Consider the following 17,303-nt stretch of genomic DNA (forward strand, 5'->3'; position numbering starts at 1 on the left):
TTTGAGAAAAAATAAAGACTTGAAGGAAAAAGAAATAAATGATCGCCCAAAACAAATGAGGGGTTATTTTCGGGCCTCCAGAAACAAAAAATGTTGCGGCCTACAGTGCTGTTGTCTCAACCGACCCACTTTGGGGGCGCCCCTTTCGGACATCTCTGGTTCCGCCACAGCTATAATTATAAATTTAAAAAACATGCTGAAGCCAATACAGTATTTCCAATGTCACATTGCTATACAAAGGTAGATGTCTTTGGCTGATTCAACTTAAAAAACCCTCCAAAAAACATAAAAGCAACATTTTTTTAAGGAACAATGCATTTAATAAGCCAATCACACTGGCTTGTGAGTTCCGTAATGGAGAGGTTTGGATAACTGTTATGGAAGTAGTTATAGTCAGTTTAATACAAATGTCTAGACACACTGCTGTATTAAGCATATTAAAGACATTTCTAAGGATACAAGTTTTATATACAAGTTTACTCCTTGTTATATATGAATATTTGCATTAAATTTTCTTTGAAAACTTTTTTTTTTTTTTTTGGCATGGGTTTACATCTCTGCACTGTGTATTGAAATAAGTAGATCAATCATGTCATATGTTTCATACAAAGTAATGGGTCGCTACTACCTGTAGTTTATCAATGTTTCATCAATGGTTTGGTATTTGCTTACAAATGGTTTGTTATTGGTTGACTTACAAATGTTGTTGTTAGTTAGTACCTTAGTATAGGGTTGTCAATTTTTGATAATTGCTTTCTCTTGAATTGACTAATGGTTTGTCAAAGTTTAGTATCTACTGTTAGTTCACCAATGGTTTACTATGGTTGATCACTAATAATTACTACTGGCGTACCTGGTTTACTAATGATTTATTATTGGTTTAGTTTAGTTTATATGGTTTACCACTGTTTTAGGATTGGTTTATATACTGTATAGTTCCAAAATATTTAAAGGTTTGTATATATTTGGTTTACCAATGTGTTTGGATTTGTTTTTTTTTCATGGACCTATCTTATTAATAGGTCCATGGTTTATTTATAGACCATCATATTTAAGAAATTAGTTTTTACAGTTCACCAACATTTTAAGATTAACTTATAATTTACCAACATTTGAGAATTGATTTCTGTATCTATAATTCACCACAAGTTTAAAATGGATAGGAAACGTACCTAACATCCACCCATTAGTATTACCCTTATATGTATAGCTGCAGAACACTCAGCTTACAAGTTCATGCCACAAATATGAGGCATGTCATGGCACAGGCCAGTATTGAGTAAATGAGCTATAAAATACAGCAGCTCAAAAAATTGCCAAAAAATAATTTTTTTTCACTACAGATTAACAGTTTAATTTCTAATTAATCATGTCTTGAAGTCTAAGTTCTGGAAGTGGTCAACAAATTGTTTACTAAACATTATTTTGATAGTTAATTCTATTAACACTCTGCCCGCCAAACACGGAGATCTCTGTGTTCCAGGTTTTTCTACAGAATCCGATAGATGGGGTAATTACCGACATGTACTAACACTATATATAGTCTGGACTGTAAGTGTTTCTCTATTTCAATACTTATTCTCAGTGACCTCCTATTGTACGGCGATACTGAAACGCGGTTATCTCAGCTTCATTGTGTGAATATGCGTAAAACAACAAAAGTGAGTCACTTTCATTTTACTGTTACGGGTCACAGATTGTGATTAGAATAAAGTGTTTGGTACCATTGTAAAGCTAAGATGTTTGTAGTTCTTGTAGCATTTATTACACGTCAATTTGATCACATACACACTCTCATTGAGCTTCGAAAAAATGTTAAAATTCGCTAAAAAGTCTGGCAGTGGCTGATACTACTTTTTAAAACCACTGGCGGTCAGAATGTTAAACAATGACAACTTTGGAAGGCAATTACTCAAAATAATGTTTATCTTGACTCTATGAGTGCTGTACTTTCACTTTCCAATACTGTATAGCCCTTTTTTTGCACACCCTTAATATTCATTATTTTTGCAATGAACACAAAAAATAAGGGCGCGCAAAAATTGTAAAATTCTGAATGATATTTGTGTCTTCAAGAGCATAGGGGCTCTACAGTAACTACAGATTTGAAATGTTCAATTTCAATGAATGACCCCTCATTTTAAAGATTGCATGCTCCACCAACACCGATAACTTAAATTTCAATTTTTGCTACAACTTAGCCATTTTGCTACAACATGCCTCATACGACAAATTTGCTCAATATCTGACATGTTCTCATCAGTGGGGTATCTAGGAGTCTTGAAAAGGGGAAGGGGGGCCTGATGGGGGTGTGAAGATGAAATGGGGATACATTGATAACAGACCCCTAGATATCCCACAGGTAACATAACTCTACATCACATATGTACACTATCTGTGACATTACAATGAATTGACACTTAAACAGAGGAAGATTCTATTAAACAATAGCACATACTTAACATTTACTCATCACCTCTTTCAAAAATAATTTAGATTTTACTTCTAATTCGTTGTAGATTTTAAAATGCACACTTATTTACAGCATTAATTTTCTATGTGACTAATAAACATGCTGCTGCTGGAGAGGAGAAACCTATTATTCTGCAACGTTATTGATATTCTTCGCTACATAAAATGATGCTATGTTAAAAATTGTCAATGTTTAATAGGTATATATAACCAATTTTGTTCCACTTCTTCCTAATTATATTCACATTATCTACAGGAATATTTTGATTTACAGTTTACTCTCATCAGATGATAAATTAACATATTTTTTTTATAACTATTTTATGACCCATGTTTCTGCAGTTATGAGACTACCTTTATCATAACACATGAAATATTTATTTGACAACTGCTAAAGCATTAAGCCATCATTCCCCCCTCCCAACATGGTAGTAACCTTTCTGATGTTAACACAAACAGGTTATGTTGTCTCTACAATGGCAGTACATCATCTGATGTTAACACCAACAGGTTGTGTTGTCTTGAAAATGCCAAGCTTTCAAATAATTAATAAAAAATAACTGGATCTACACACAGAAATTGCTTTAAATAGAAAAAATATATATAAAAACTTTGAGGCTTGCAGTAGCTTACTTGATGAATGATCAAGAGATGAGATTAGTAATGATTGGGGAAATTCCTGCATTTGTGTTTCACCAAAGAATTTAAGCAAGGTAACTATATGTGTCTTTCTCACCATCCACTCTTTCTAAATACTCTTTTTCTATCAGTATATCGATGCATTTCTGCAGAAAAAAAATATGTTTATTTAATAAAATAATATACAGAATGACGTTTCAGGTGGTCATTCTCACTTTCAAAAACAGACAGTATAATATTATAGCACCATTGTGGTAATGATTGTATCAGAAAAATGTTTCCTTATTTTGGAAACAGTAAATAATGATAATGTACATGAGGAGTAAAGAGAATATAAGCAACTCTGGTTTTGTGATGAGTTGCCAAGTGCAAGCGGCCAATAAGCGAAGGCTGATTATACATTTTCGATTTTTATTTACAGACAATAATTCATTAGACAATGTTTGATAGTGTATGTTTGTTGTACATATCTGATCAAACTGTGTATTTTTCCATATCCTCAGGAAGCCTTAGGCTTTCTCCAGACATGCGAAATGCCTAAATATGGTCATGATGACATCACATCATGACCATATATAGGCACATCATGACTATATATGGGCATACAACAGTTTTTTGCCAAATAAAATGTTGATAGTCTGGACAGAGCTTAACAATGTACTTCATCAGATAAGTCTCATCAAACACTGTTTGTTAAATTCAAATCTGAGAGTGTATGTTTAGCTTAAGAATTGGAGAGATAAGGTGATAGAAATAAATAGGGCAGGGAATATTTTCATTGCAAAATATTGATTAGGGACAATTGTTAATCAATTTGAAAATTGACTAGCAATTTCATAATGTGTGTAGCAATCTTTGGTCAATGTTATAATACTATGTGCAATTACAAAAACAACACACAAAAATGACTCATAACATTGATTTACTTTAAAAGTGATTTTGCTGACTTTCATCAATCATAGGGCCTAGGCTAGGCTGCAACAAGCTATTCAAATAATGGGCCTACTAAAAAAAACCCCAATGCATACAGGCCTTCATTATTTACTGGCCTAGACCAGCCCTAAAATATTTATGGAAAAATGCATGTATAGTAATAATCAAAGAAGGCCCTGTAATGAATCCTATGCAGGAATGTTAAGCCACTCATCCATTCACTCACTCACTCAGACTTAAGCCTAGCAATGCATAGGCCTAGCATAGACCTATGCCTAGCCTAAGCTACTTTGGCCAGCATGCCAGGTCTAACTGAGCTAGCTTAGGCTATCCTGGCAAAATTGTCCCCTGTAGGGAGATTTTGTTTAAGGATGATATTACTGTATTGATAATTAATGATTCCAAAAGCTTTATAAACATTGCTATACATACCTTAATAACGGGAACCCTAGGTTTGAAGCGGCTTGATAACTGAGTTAGCACCTCACTCAACAGTTGCTGGTGCTTCAGAACTTTACGCATCTTCATGATTCTTACAATTGCAGCCTGTTGTGATAAAAATAAATACGATACTTATGTAAGATATGTCCTTAAATAATTAACATAGATTCATTTAACCTTACACTACATGAAATTCAGAAACATGAAAGTCTATTATGGCAATAAACGATGCACATTCTTATTTAGAGGATTCTATTGTGACAGTATTATGCAAATATTTTCAATATGATACTGTTGGTAAATGGAGGCCGAAGGAGCAGTGGCGTATCTAGAAAAAACAACCAAATTCAACATAGGGCCTATTGCCTAATTGTTTAAACACAAAAACGATCGCGTTGTGACTTCGCTGTCAAGAAGTATATGTGGTGAGGAAAATCCAGATAGATCGTTCTGGGCATGCACATGGACATGCATGCAGTTTTAAAGCAAACAGTTTGTGTGAATCAAGCTAAGGATTGTGTTTTTAAATGAAACTGACACTTCTCAAGGTCTGTCTCTTATACACATCTAGATGTGTATAAGAGACAGTTCCTATACCTCTGGATCCACCAATAAACAAAAAGTTACACACAAGGACAGAGCTTTTTCAAAAAGGAACCTATATTCTTACCTTGATTCTTGTCATCATCTAATAAGTTTTGAAACTCAGAGCGAAATATTTCAAGATGCTTTTCTATGAGCACATGCTCACATCTCTTTGCGAGCTCATCGTGCGTGCTTTCGTGGAGGTAGACTTGAACACGCCTACGTTCTTCCATAAGCCTAGAATCAGCCTAATAGAAAAACAAACGTAACTTGCTGTCTTCAAAAGTCACAAAAATGGTACGTACGTATTAAAGATACATTTATTTTTTAAACTTACTGTAAAATCTGTCTCTTATACACATCTAGATGTGTATAAGAGACAGATGTTAGACTGTTCAGCAATCATTTTCATGATTGGTTTCTGTAAAATATGGTAGTAGTGTGTGATATAATAATACAATATTTATTATATTATTTCAACTGAAAACTGTTTAATTTTTGTATTTTGTCCAAAGATTACATGTAAGGTACAAATGCAACAATCAGTTACAGCAATAAGAGTTAATTAATCAACTTTATTTACCACTTGATTGAGAGTGTCCTCTAGTTCAGCTTCTTCAGGGTTCTTGGAGCTTTTCCGTAGAAGGGAATCGCAGTAGCGGGCCAACAACTCAGGAGATTTACTCGAACTATTGGCCATCTTGGTAACTGCATTGCTATTAATGAATCGGCCACAGGCCTTTCAAAGAAAATAAAACATACAATTTACCAAATAAAAATTTAAGATTGCATTTACAGATAATGTAATTAATATTAATTCTTTAAGAGCTGATAGCCTAATTTTGCTTGTCAGTAAAATTGTATGGTATTACAACACCAATTAAAAATTATCCAATACAGAATTATCCCATGAAAGCATTAATTTTATACATTAAACATGAATTTTGGTCCATTTTGAGTACCTGTTTATCAAAATCGATTGGTTGCCACAAATTTGTTTGATTCTTGAGGAAGGGTTAGATTTAGTGATTAATTAAACTCATAGAACAATCAACATTAGTAGTTTTCATTTCAAATGGCTTTTCTTTTAGGAGGAAATCTGTTAACAGCTCATTATTTTGAAAGTACTGCTATGGTAAAACAGCACCAAATTAAACACACTACCTTATCCAGAGCAGCAACAAAGCCTGCATCATTATTGAAGGATGATAGAACAAGAGCATTGTATTTTCTGTGAACATCTAATATTGTCTGCACATACTGTTTTGGCTCCTAAAAAATAAACAAACATCATACAGTATTTAAAAATAATTTCTTTTTGATTTTTATTTTCTTTAGAATGTTCTTTATGACCATAGTATTTGTCATTGATCACCTATTTGAATTTGTTCAAGTTTGAATAAAAAATTAAACAATAATTATTCATTCATCATCTACATTTGTTTTCATTTCCTGCCAGGCTGGGGTCTACTGTGTACAGTCGGCCAAGAAATTTGTCCTTTTCCCCGAGAAGAATTGTTCCAAAACTAAATCGCTGGTTGAGCGTGCCCCTGCCTTATCCGGTCAGCCAATCAACTCGCTAATAGTTATAAGATCAAAAAAATTATCAATATTTAAGTACATAATAAAGGGTCTTACATTGAGGGCAGTATCACCACATTTTTCTATAGCTGTTAGACCTTGGCTGTATATATGTTGCTCCAACAAGTTCTTCAATTCTCCTAACCCCTCATGAATACGGGATACAAGTCTGTACATACGCTCCAAATCTGAGGGGGTAAGGGCATCAGAATAAATAGCACATCAATGAATAAATGAATAATGAACAAAATAAGGAAAGGCCTAATTATTATGAGAATTAGCTAAAAGTCATATTAATTATTAATTAATCAGTAATCTGTATTAGAACCCATAATTAAATCTATTTTATCAATGAATTTCAAATTGATGGCAGAAGACAGGAATGTTATTATACCTCTGGATCCACCAATAAACAAAAAGTTACACACAAGGACAGAGCTTTTTCAAAAAGGAACCTATATTCTTACCTTGATTCTTGTCATCATCTAATAAGTTTTGAAACTCAGAGCGAAATATTTCAAGATGCTTTTCTATGAGCACATGCTCACATCTCTTTGCGAGCTCATCGTGCGTGCTTTCGTGGAGGTAGACTTGAACACGCCTACGTTCTTCCATAAGCCTAGAATCAGCCTAATAGAAAAACAAACGTAACTTGCTGTCTTCAAAAGTCACAAAAATGGTACGTACGTATTAAAGATACATTTATTTTTTAAACTTACTGTAAAATGTGATAATAAGATTTTCCTATGTGTTTTTCACCTATGTGTAGTGAGTGAGATATGCGTGTCGTCCACACGTTAGCGAATAGCAACTGGCGTATGACATCATAAATGATGACGTATACGTTACACTAACCATATGCGTTCACATGCGAAACCTCCCTAAAGGATACAAAATCAATCATACACACATAGCGTATTCGGCATTTTATCAAATAATTCCAAATTATTTACATCCTTCCAGGTAACAGTGGCGTATGCTACCCCCGCCCGCCAAAAAGCTTGTGCCCACAGTACCCTCCTTTCACACTAGAAACTTTTGAAGAAAATTCACTCAAGTAGTTAAAAATCACCATATTTTGTTAGCTGCTGCCCCCCACCCAGAACTAATCATCAAACCTTCCCACTTCGTCCTAGCGATCCCATCACACGCCCCATTTCAAAGCTCTTAGATGCATAGTACCCTTTTATTCTACTGGGTGGTGAGAGAATTTATGTAGATAAAGTGTCTTGCCCAAGGACACAAGAAACGTGGCCAGCATCAGTCATGTCGTAAGGAAAGCTACTGGTTTCAATCCTACCTTCTTCATGTACTCTGTGACTGGATTCTGGCGTAGAAATTCAGCACTTTCTGAACCATAGAACCGTTCAGTCTCTTGCAGAAACTGTGTTTCAAACGAGTCCTTGTACACACTCAGCGTAAGACCACGGCTTGCTGGCTCTTCTTCATTCAAACCGAGCTCAACTGTTAACAGATCACAATATCCAATGTCAAAATGTCACTTGAACACAACCGCACAAATAATTATATTTTTCACATTTATTTTCTATATGAATTTGAAATTGATTATAATGAAATAATTATCATAACTATAATTATAATTTCATAATTTATCTAAATTATTGCAACAAATAAATATTTCAAACTTTCATTTCTAGTGACCTCCAAAAGAGCAAGATTTTTTTCCTTGTTTAGCAAACTATACTTTAGAAAGAAGGGTGTGCTAGCCAAATTTTAGTTTTATCTGAAATCATCATTATCTGTGGGGACAGGTTTGGAAAACAAATATAATTTAAAAATTCTTACTTAAAGAAAATTTATGACAATTGGAAGATGAGAATATAAACCAAGTTACTACTATACTTCTAGGCAAATAAAAATGAAGATACTGTAGCTTACCATAGCACTGAATAACACCACTTATGAGACTTGTATTGATGGTTTCACCCTGACGTTCTCGTTCTATCAGCTTCAGCACTGCATTTGTCACCTATATTTTAATACAGAAATATTATTCATATTTTTATCACATGAATTTACAATTTGTGTTCAAATATTTTAATGTTGTAGTCATTGTAAGTGTAAGGTTATAATGCATGGTTAATTTAGGTTCGAGACATTTTTTAAAATTTGTACTACTAGTCAAGTATGTTGTTATAATCATATTAAATTCATTATATAGTATACCTGCTTGTGTAGAGGCTTGAATAATTGATCCCTCCATGTTACTAATGCCAACTACAAAAGAAAAAACACATCAATGTTAATTAACACGTTGACTGCCAAGACTTTTTTCATACTCCCATATGCCAAGGCATAAAGTACGACACCATAATAAAAAATCAGTACTGAAACACAAACGAACATACAAAATATATTTTTATGCCATTACTTCCAGGTTCTTCTGGAACCTCCAGGGTGAAAATTTCTGTTCAGGCGACCAAATGATATGATTTCCAGCGAGTTAATATGCAATATACAATTAGAGTGTGAACTCATGTCCTGGCACCCTGAGTGAAGCCCGACAGCAATGAACTCACATCCCTGGTAGGGAACGTGAAACAGGCAGAGTAAAATGATTTACAAATCACCACACTGGAAAATCTGACAGTATTTTAATAGGTTAAGTGGCCCTGATATTAAAGGAGATAACTCAGTGTTATCCCCTCCCAACTCCCATGATGGTTGGGGAAATTTTTAAAAAATAATGATCTAGATTCCCGGAAATGGCACTCTCAGACATCAAAAATGCTTTTTAAGATTTTTGAAATTACTATAGATTTCCATTTTTTAACAATTTTTTTTGGTGACATTAGTGACCATATACTGTACTATTATAGCCTAGCCAGAATTGCCACAGGATGGCAATTTTGGGCCGACCTAGTTTAGGCCTAGGCCTAAATTTTTGTTTCAAACTGTTTGGCAAGTCAAAACTTGGGACTAAAACAGGCCAGTAGTATCATAGCAGAACGTAAATTTTACGTACCTGTCAAACCAAGGAAATTGGTCATTCGTAAAACAGATTTGTCTGTACAATATTCATTTCTAATAGGCATACGCCTACGTACTATTGTGTGTGAATCGTCTCGTCTTTCTTGTCTACCTATTCGTTTGGAGAAGGCTAGACACTTAGGCCTAGCACTGGGCAGGCCAGCCCTAGGCCTAGCTAGATATCTAAAAAAACATCAGCCAAGTAGGCTGCCTAGATTAACTAACACTTTGATCTAAACTTACTTACCTCCATTGTAAAGTATTATTATCATATTAAAAATGTTGTTTATCATAAAAAAAACAACCAAATTCAACATAGGGCCTATTGCCTAATTGTTTAAACACAAAAACGATCGCGTTGTGACTTCGCTGTCAAGAAGTATATGTGGTGAGGAAAATCCAGATAGATCGTTCTGGGCATGCACATGGACATGCATGCAGTTTTAAAGCAAACAGTTTGTGTGAATCAAGCTAAGGATTGTGTTTTTAAATGAAACTGACACTTCTCAAGGTAAAGATAACATAAAAATGAACGCAAAAAGATCAAGCATGAACTTGGGCTGACAAACCAACATCGTAAGATAGCATTGTTTTGTGTTTAAATATATTTTCACATTCACTCTTCTTCAACCTAGGATACATGGACAGCATTGTTTATTTTGAATTATTTTATTGACAATATTTTAAAGCTTCACGGAAGACGGATCAAGCGCCACGGCCGGCTTGGGAGCGTCACGGTGAAGTCTCAAGCGTCACGGTACCGTGACGCTTCGAAGGCCTGGGGAGAACACTGGTAGTAATTTGTTAATAATTGCTGATAATTACTATTAAGAGCTCTAGAACCGAACACGTAGAATTTCATATAAATATGAACTTACAGAATATATCTCAAAAATGCCCTTGCGTCCCTCATCGCATTCACGCCGTACCCAATGTCGGTTCAAGTAGGCGCACACTCCATTTAGCACGCGGCTGGAAAATTGGTACTCCTCCCATTGCTTGGTATAAAAGTTGAGAACAGACTCATCCATCAAATCAGCTCCATCCTGTCAGTCAAAATGAAACATGGAAACTTGCAATATTTTTTACCTTAAGAAACATATTTTATCAAATTACAATCATCATCACCTCATTATAACCATTGCCAATCATCATGTTATTTTATGATGGTCACATTTACATGATTATCTAATCTATGTAATTATTTCAACATACCTCTAGTAAATTGCTTAAGTATGTCTTTAAGAAATCCTTCAATCTTTTGTACAGTTCTAAGCCAACAAACTGTGCTCCGCCAGTGTTTGACCCTTTCTTGCTCTTAGCTGATGAGGACGACCTGTTCTGGAGTGAGTGTACATTTGTGCAGTAGTTGTAAACATGTCTAAAAATAACATGTAAGGAAGAAGTGAACTCAAAATAAAGATACAAAATATCAATACAAAATACATGGCAGAAATAAAATACTTATGAGAATATATAGTACATTTAAATTACTATAAATATAAACAACACAATAACAATAAACATACATATTTGCAAATGTTGTAACAATAAGTTTTCACAATCCAGAGAAAATTATATTTGTGAACAATACTGTACAAAACACCTCTAGTACAGTACCTCACTTTCATATACAAAGTTTGTATGTATATTGTAGCAACAAATGTCATGAGACTATTCAACTGTTTATATTAAACATAAGCTATCTATTGATATTATGAGCACTGTTCAGTCTGTTATTTTGTGGAATGATGTGGTGCACTATTAGGATTGAAAAATTAAAGGTGTCTAGTCTTAAGCAGGGCACTTCTCAGTCTCCCTCCACTTAAATAGCTGGTACAGTAGGTTCACCTGCATTGATCTTCAAATTTAAGAAATACTCCCACTTCGACCTAATGACAGGGTTAAAAATGTGAATTGCATAGTTGCCTTTGTTATCCTTAAATGTGCAGTAGATAACAAAATACTATCCTCCAACATTGCATATGAAAGTGATAAAGATGACTAGAATCTATTTAATGCAGAAAAGGTGTTTTAAAATTAGTACATGATATTGTTAAATTTACATGAAAGGATACGTGTATAGCTCCATGTACCGCTTGCGTGCCATACTCTGGCGTTTGTATACGTGCTGTATACCAGCACGAAGATCATCCCATATGTCATCTAGATTAGTGAGTTTCAGTCCATGAGGGTTCTGCCCTCTACCCCCAGGCCGGTTTGACATTATTTTTTGGAAAAAGTTCTAAGCTTTTTGTAAAAAATATCTTCTTCTTCAAAAAAATATATATAGCATAATTCTAAACGTTTTATGCAGTATCATAACATACTGGTGCCATTTGTAAACGAGTAAATTAAAAGTTACGACTACTACTTCTTCTATTCCAGATGATATTACAGATTTTCAATTATCCAAGAAACATGTAACATGGGAGCACTTCTACTTGAAGACCTGAAAAATGAAGAACAAAGATAATCACTCTTGAACAATGATCACAAAGCAAAATAAAAAGAGGTTGGAAAAACATGGTGCCTTCATTGTTGTAAACAAAATAAATATATTGCTTTTCCTGTTTTCATTTTTTTTTAGCTTTGGCCAGTTCTATAACATTTCGTAACTGAAAAGGCGCTATACAAGTAACAAGTATAGTTAGTAGGCTACTGTCTGTAGCCAACTGTGTTGGCTTATTATAAATAATAGTAGGCCTAGTGGCAGCTAAGCAATATATAAGACTTACACTAAGCCTAGGCCATAGCTAAGACTCCTACCTAGCCTAGGCCTGTAATTATTAGGGGCCTAGGCCCTAGTAGTAGTCTAGCCCGGCTAAAAATTATACTGTATTTCTGTAAATTAAAGTCATAACTTTGTAATTACGGTATTAAATTTCTCAAAAAATCTGACCATAATCTCAAGCATTTAACGTAGGACTTCGCTTAGCTTCAAGACATCATACAATAGAGGAGTTGGGAGTCATAATGACTCACCGAGTTGTTACAACTTGGAAAGTGAAGCTAGGCCTAGCCTATGGTAGGCTACCCAAGCTAGGCCAAGCCTAGGCCGAAAACGTTATGCGACAAGGAAAGTTTCATTTAACTGGGCCTTTTCACTAAAAATATCGTTATATTCACTTCAGTATTAGATTTTATAAAAGCTATATATGGCAGGTGAGTATAAATAATACACCTATTGAATAACAAACCTTTCAATCTTTAAATATTTTAATTGTGACAAATCAGTTTATTGCCAAACAACGACGACGTTTTTCATTTCCACAGTCATATCTTTTCCTGTGTGTGTCGAGTGTGGGATAGACACCGCCGCCGCCGACGATTACATCACCAAGCGCCCTCTGCCACGGATTCCAAATTGACCAAACTATTTCATTTGGAAACGGTGCACAGATAGGTGCAGTACTGTTAGTACAAAGAGGTCAATATACTTAATTAAAGACAACTTTTGATGTAGTATGCAGGACTTCTACGGAAAAGTCATGTAAGCTTTCAAAAAAATGACGTTTCCTTTCTAAAAAGTATCAAATTTAAAACTACATTTTGTTAACGACCTAAACTCCATGAATTCATGACGACTTCGTAACCGGTTCTATGGTGTAATGGTTAGCACTCTGGACTTTGAATCCAGCGATCCGAGTTCAAGTCTCGGTAGAACCTCATTTTTTAAAATGTTTTATTTTTTATTTTTTATATCCTGTATTAGGTTTGTCATTCATTCATTCATTCATTTCTGATTTATTCATAAACCATATTGACGTAGGAGTATATATAATTTTAATGAATGATTAAAACCGGTTTGTTTGTAACCATTATAACTGCACACAAAAAGAATCGCATAATTTACATATTAAATTGATCCAAAAAAACACAATTTTCAATAACTAATTATAAAAAACAATAATAAATTTTAAAAAGTAAATAATATATGAAATTTATACCACTACCTAAACAATGTTCGCGTTATCTCGAAAGCTCCGATGAGGCCAGCAGAGGCAGTAGATCTGAAAAAGATCATATTAATCAATCAGCCGCCGCAAAAATAATATAGTAAGAAATATGGGGAAGGAAATGTTCTTATCGACAAATTGATTGGTTGAAAAGGTTCTATGGTGTAATGGTTAGCACCTGTCTCTTATACACATCTAGATGTGTATAAGAGACAGGGACTCTGAATCCAGCGATCCGAGTTCAAGTCTCGTTTTATTTTATCACTGAAAAACAACTACACTGTAAAATGTTTAGCCCATAAATATGATGTGTGTGAAGAAAACATTAAAAAATATTTTAATTTGGACCTTCAAAAAGCAGTTAAAAAGAAATGGCTATGAAATTTTAGGGGGTGGGGGCGGGGGCTAAAGCCTGTTTAGTCCCCCCTCTAATTCCGCCCCTGATTATCTGAGTAGATAGTAATTACTTGTGATTTCTTGTAAATTCTTCTTAAGGTAAGTGAAATAAAATATGATACTGATCTTAATCTTCATGATTGATTTTATATGTACCTCTCACTGCATGCAAAGTGGTATGTATATACGTGTATTATATATATAATTATTATCGTTTATTCATCAGATTATTCTAATACATCTAGGCCTACATTGCAAAAAAATAATCACATGGAATGGGTATGGGTTTGGACAAATAGGGTCTTAGGAGGAGACTTAATTTGGGGAGCGGCCGAGTGGGGGGGTCCCAAGTGAAGGGGGGGGGGGATGTGAGGTGTTGCCCCAGGGCCCTTCTGGCTCTCGACGCCACTGGACGAAGCGCTGCACTGCACCCCACATACTTAAGCACCTCACAATCTACAAGCAGTCATGATCAATGCCCAACCCAAGCACAGAACAAGTAAACAAATCAAAGAAGCAGTGGCAAAACTCGGAACCGTAAATAAATAATGCAACAATAAATAAAATAATAATAAAGAATGAAGCCAAAATGGTGAGTCTTAAGTTAAGGCCTACAGACAGCCACATATGCTATTCCAGATGAGCGGCACCTCACACGTCGGACAGATTTGTTGCCAATACGCTTGTTGAATAGGCCTAGGCTGATAGAAATTATGTTTAAAGCCGAATTTGCTTTTCCGTAAAAGTCAGAGATATATTGCGGGCAAAGGCCAGACAGCGACTTGAATGTAAGAACCATCGTTTTGAAACCCTTGCTTCAAAGGGGAGCCGGGGACTCATTCACGGAGATTTGATGTGTGGGTAGGCCTGTCCAGTATGAGAGGATCGGATGTTATAAAGAAGTTCTGTAGCTCTCTAATATTAAGGAATCAATTACAGTCAGCTCAGAGACAATGAATTGCAGTAACCATTTTTTTATACAAGTGCACGGACAGCTGCATGACAAGTGACAAGAACAAATAACCATTCAAACCATCAAATATACAACATTTTCAATAAATAATTATTAAAAAAACTAAAATTAAGACATAACTCAATGTGTGAAATTGATACCGTCCATCTACCTAATAAAAATAATTTAAAGATTTTATATACCGGTATCGTCTAATTTTATGATCTATATTTTTCAATTCATTTTTATCAATTTCATTTATTTCCTCATGTACCGGTAATACTACTATAATTACATTTTGTGTTTTTCTCTGTACAACAAAATATCTCCGAAAGTATTTCAAAATTATGATTTTCGGGTCATTCTTCACATTTAGTGGTTTAAAAAACTATGGAAAAAAAAGTTTCACATTTGAATTTCCTTCAATGGATTATGATACTTCAACGATAACGATAAAAATGCTACAAAGCAATTGTTCATATAGAAAATAAAAGAAATAAGAAAGGTTTATACACTAGAACGATTCGATAATGATTTATCAGTTATGCGATAACAACATATTCTGACAAATCAAATCAAATGACGTCATAATTATGGAAACCATTAAAATCGTAGTAGTAGCAACGATTTTATCGTTTTTCCATGATTATGACGTCATCTGATTTGATTTGTTAATATTGTGTTATCGTATACACGATAAATCGTTATCGAATCGGCCTAGTGTAAAAACTTCTCTTATTTCTTTTTAATTATGAACAATCGCTTTTTAGCGTTGAAGTATAAAGAGGCCTTTAATCAACGTTTGCTGCGCACTTTTGGGAATAATACCGGTATGCAATTAATTAAACATTCAATTTTTAGTGTTGTGCATAGGAAATACATTTAGAAATCATCTTCGTCACAAAAAGTGTGGAATTCACACTTTTTGTAACGGAAATGACAATATTTTAATAGGCTAGATGTGAAGCTGAGTGAATTCAAAAGAGAGAGTTTGATGTAATACATGATAATGAACACTGAACAAGGTGCTTTGATAATAGAATAAGCCAGATCCTTATTCACCCTTACTTTATTTCCATTATTGACAAAAGAAAACATCAAGAAATCATCTCCGTCACAGTAAACTGTGGCGGACGAACTGTGACGGACGGACGGAGATGACTGACGGAGATGATCTGAATTAAAGTCTTTGTTCATGTAGCACCATTCTCATTTTGTTACAGGGTGAAAACCATGTGTGCTTTGAATTGTACTAATTTTTGACGACATTTATAAATAATATTTTTAGAAAAAGTAATATATAAGGCATGTTCTAAAGCGTTCGGAGATGATGTAATATAAAGGTACACGTACTCTTCTGGTTTTATTTGAAAGTCCAACAATTCTTGAGCTATGATGTTTTATTTTAAAAAAAACTGCACAGAAACAGATCTATTATTATTGTATGCTGGGGTTGTTGAAAATGATCCATATGTTTATTACTTTCAAAACATTTTTTCACTACATTCAATCAGAGATGTGTTAAAAATTATTTTACCGCAATTTTCTTTTAATACTTTTCGTTTATAGTACCTTAAAATAGCAGGACATGGTATGACCACTTTACTGAAGAAATTACCCTTTCACACATGTTGTAGCTACCACCGCCAACGAAAATCCGCTACTTTACATTAGGAGTCGATTATGTTATCCTACATGTGCTTTTTTTTTTGTCAAAATTGATACATTTTCTTTCTGATTACTTCCCAGTCACATATTGTCATGGCGTCATTGTGCCACGCAAGTCCCACATGCACAGATTCATAGCCATATATATCCAGAGACAATACCACAACACAGCATTCAAACAATTAACACACTATTACTATATTATGTTGCATTTTCACATGCAAGAGGGTGTATTATCAAAATGGACAATTCCTCACAAGGACTATTCGGCAGAGACACTCACGCAAAACATTACCGTATACAAAGATGGTCCTTTAAAAAACACATAATGACAGCTACACTAGAACATCCGCAATGATTGCCTCCTCAACTTCCCATAATATTTAACTATGCCTATTTTTATTGATGCCTTTTATTTTGTAGGCCTACACATAACTTTAGGTGGTCGTCCAGTGCAGTGATTGACAACTTCAATATTCGTAATTGGTTCTATGGTGTAATGGTTAGCACTTTGGACTTTGAATCCAGCGATCCGAGTTCAAGTCTCGGTAGAACCTTTTTTATATTTATTTATTATATTTAAACATTATGTATTTTCGTTCGTTCACTCACTTCTAGTTTTCATAAAACATATTGACATACCAGTAAAAAGACACTGAATTTAATTTTTTTTTAAATGTTTAACA

General features: G+C 34.4%; 1 protein-coding gene and 2 non-coding genes across 3 annotated transcripts; 2 read left to right on the forward strand and 1 right to left on the reverse strand.

Moving 5' to 3' along the window:
- Nucleotides 1-2,648: 2,648 nt before the first annotated feature.
- LOC117110772 (cullin-1-like) lies at nt 2,649-12,991 on the reverse strand. Its single transcript, XM_033253570.1, has 14 exons — nt 12,843-12,991; nt 11,721-12,094; nt 10,858-11,023; nt 10,521-10,688; nt 8,839-8,889; nt 8,551-8,641; nt 7,952-8,115; nt 7,119-7,281; nt 6,709-6,839; nt 6,235-6,342; nt 5,654-5,809; nt 5,156-5,318; nt 4,477-4,616; nt 2,649-3,257 (listed from the first exon to the last, which is right to left on the reverse strand). The coding sequence occupies exons 2-14, from the start codon at nt 11,867-11,869 to the stop codon at nt 3,177-3,179; spliced, it is 1,731 nt and encodes a 576-aa protein (XP_033109461.1). The 5' UTR covers nt 11,870-12,094; nt 12,843-12,991; the 3' UTR covers nt 2,649-3,176.
- Nucleotides 12,992-13,239: 248 nt separating this feature from the next.
- Nucleotides 13,240-13,311, forward strand: Trnaq-uug. Its single transcript has one exon. It is a non-coding gene; the product is annotated as a tRNA-Gln (tRNA).
- A 3,791-nt stretch (nt 13,312-17,102) lies between these two features.
- Trnaq-uug lies at nt 17,103-17,174 on the forward strand. Its single transcript has one exon. It is a non-coding gene; the product is annotated as a tRNA-Gln (tRNA).
- Nucleotides 17,175-17,303: the final 129 nt, after the last annotated feature.

The sequence above is a fragment of the Anneissia japonica genome, unplaced genomic scaffold (assembly GCF_011630105.1).
Source record: "Anneissia japonica isolate Jap-2015-1 unplaced genomic scaffold, ASM1163010v1 scaffold2756_len2360902_cov194, whole genome shotgun sequence".
Classification (NCBI taxonomy): domain Eukaryota; kingdom Metazoa; phylum Echinodermata; class Crinoidea; order Comatulida; family Comatulidae; genus Anneissia; species Anneissia japonica.

Excerpts from the sequence above, each read along its gene's own strand:
- LOC117110772 (XM_033253570.1), bottom strand. The coding sequence starts at position 11,869 with ATGTCAAACCGGCCTGGGGGTAGAGGGCAGAACCCTCATGGACTGAAA. Across the intron at positions 8,890-10,520 it reads GCATTTTTGAGATATATTCT|TTGGCATTAGTAACATGGAG; the intron begins GTAAGTTCATAT and ends TTTCTTTTGTAG. Across the intron at positions 4,617-5,155 it reads AGATGATGACAAGAATCAAG|TATCGTATTTATTTTTATCA; the intron begins GTAAGAATATAG and ends ATCTTACATAAG.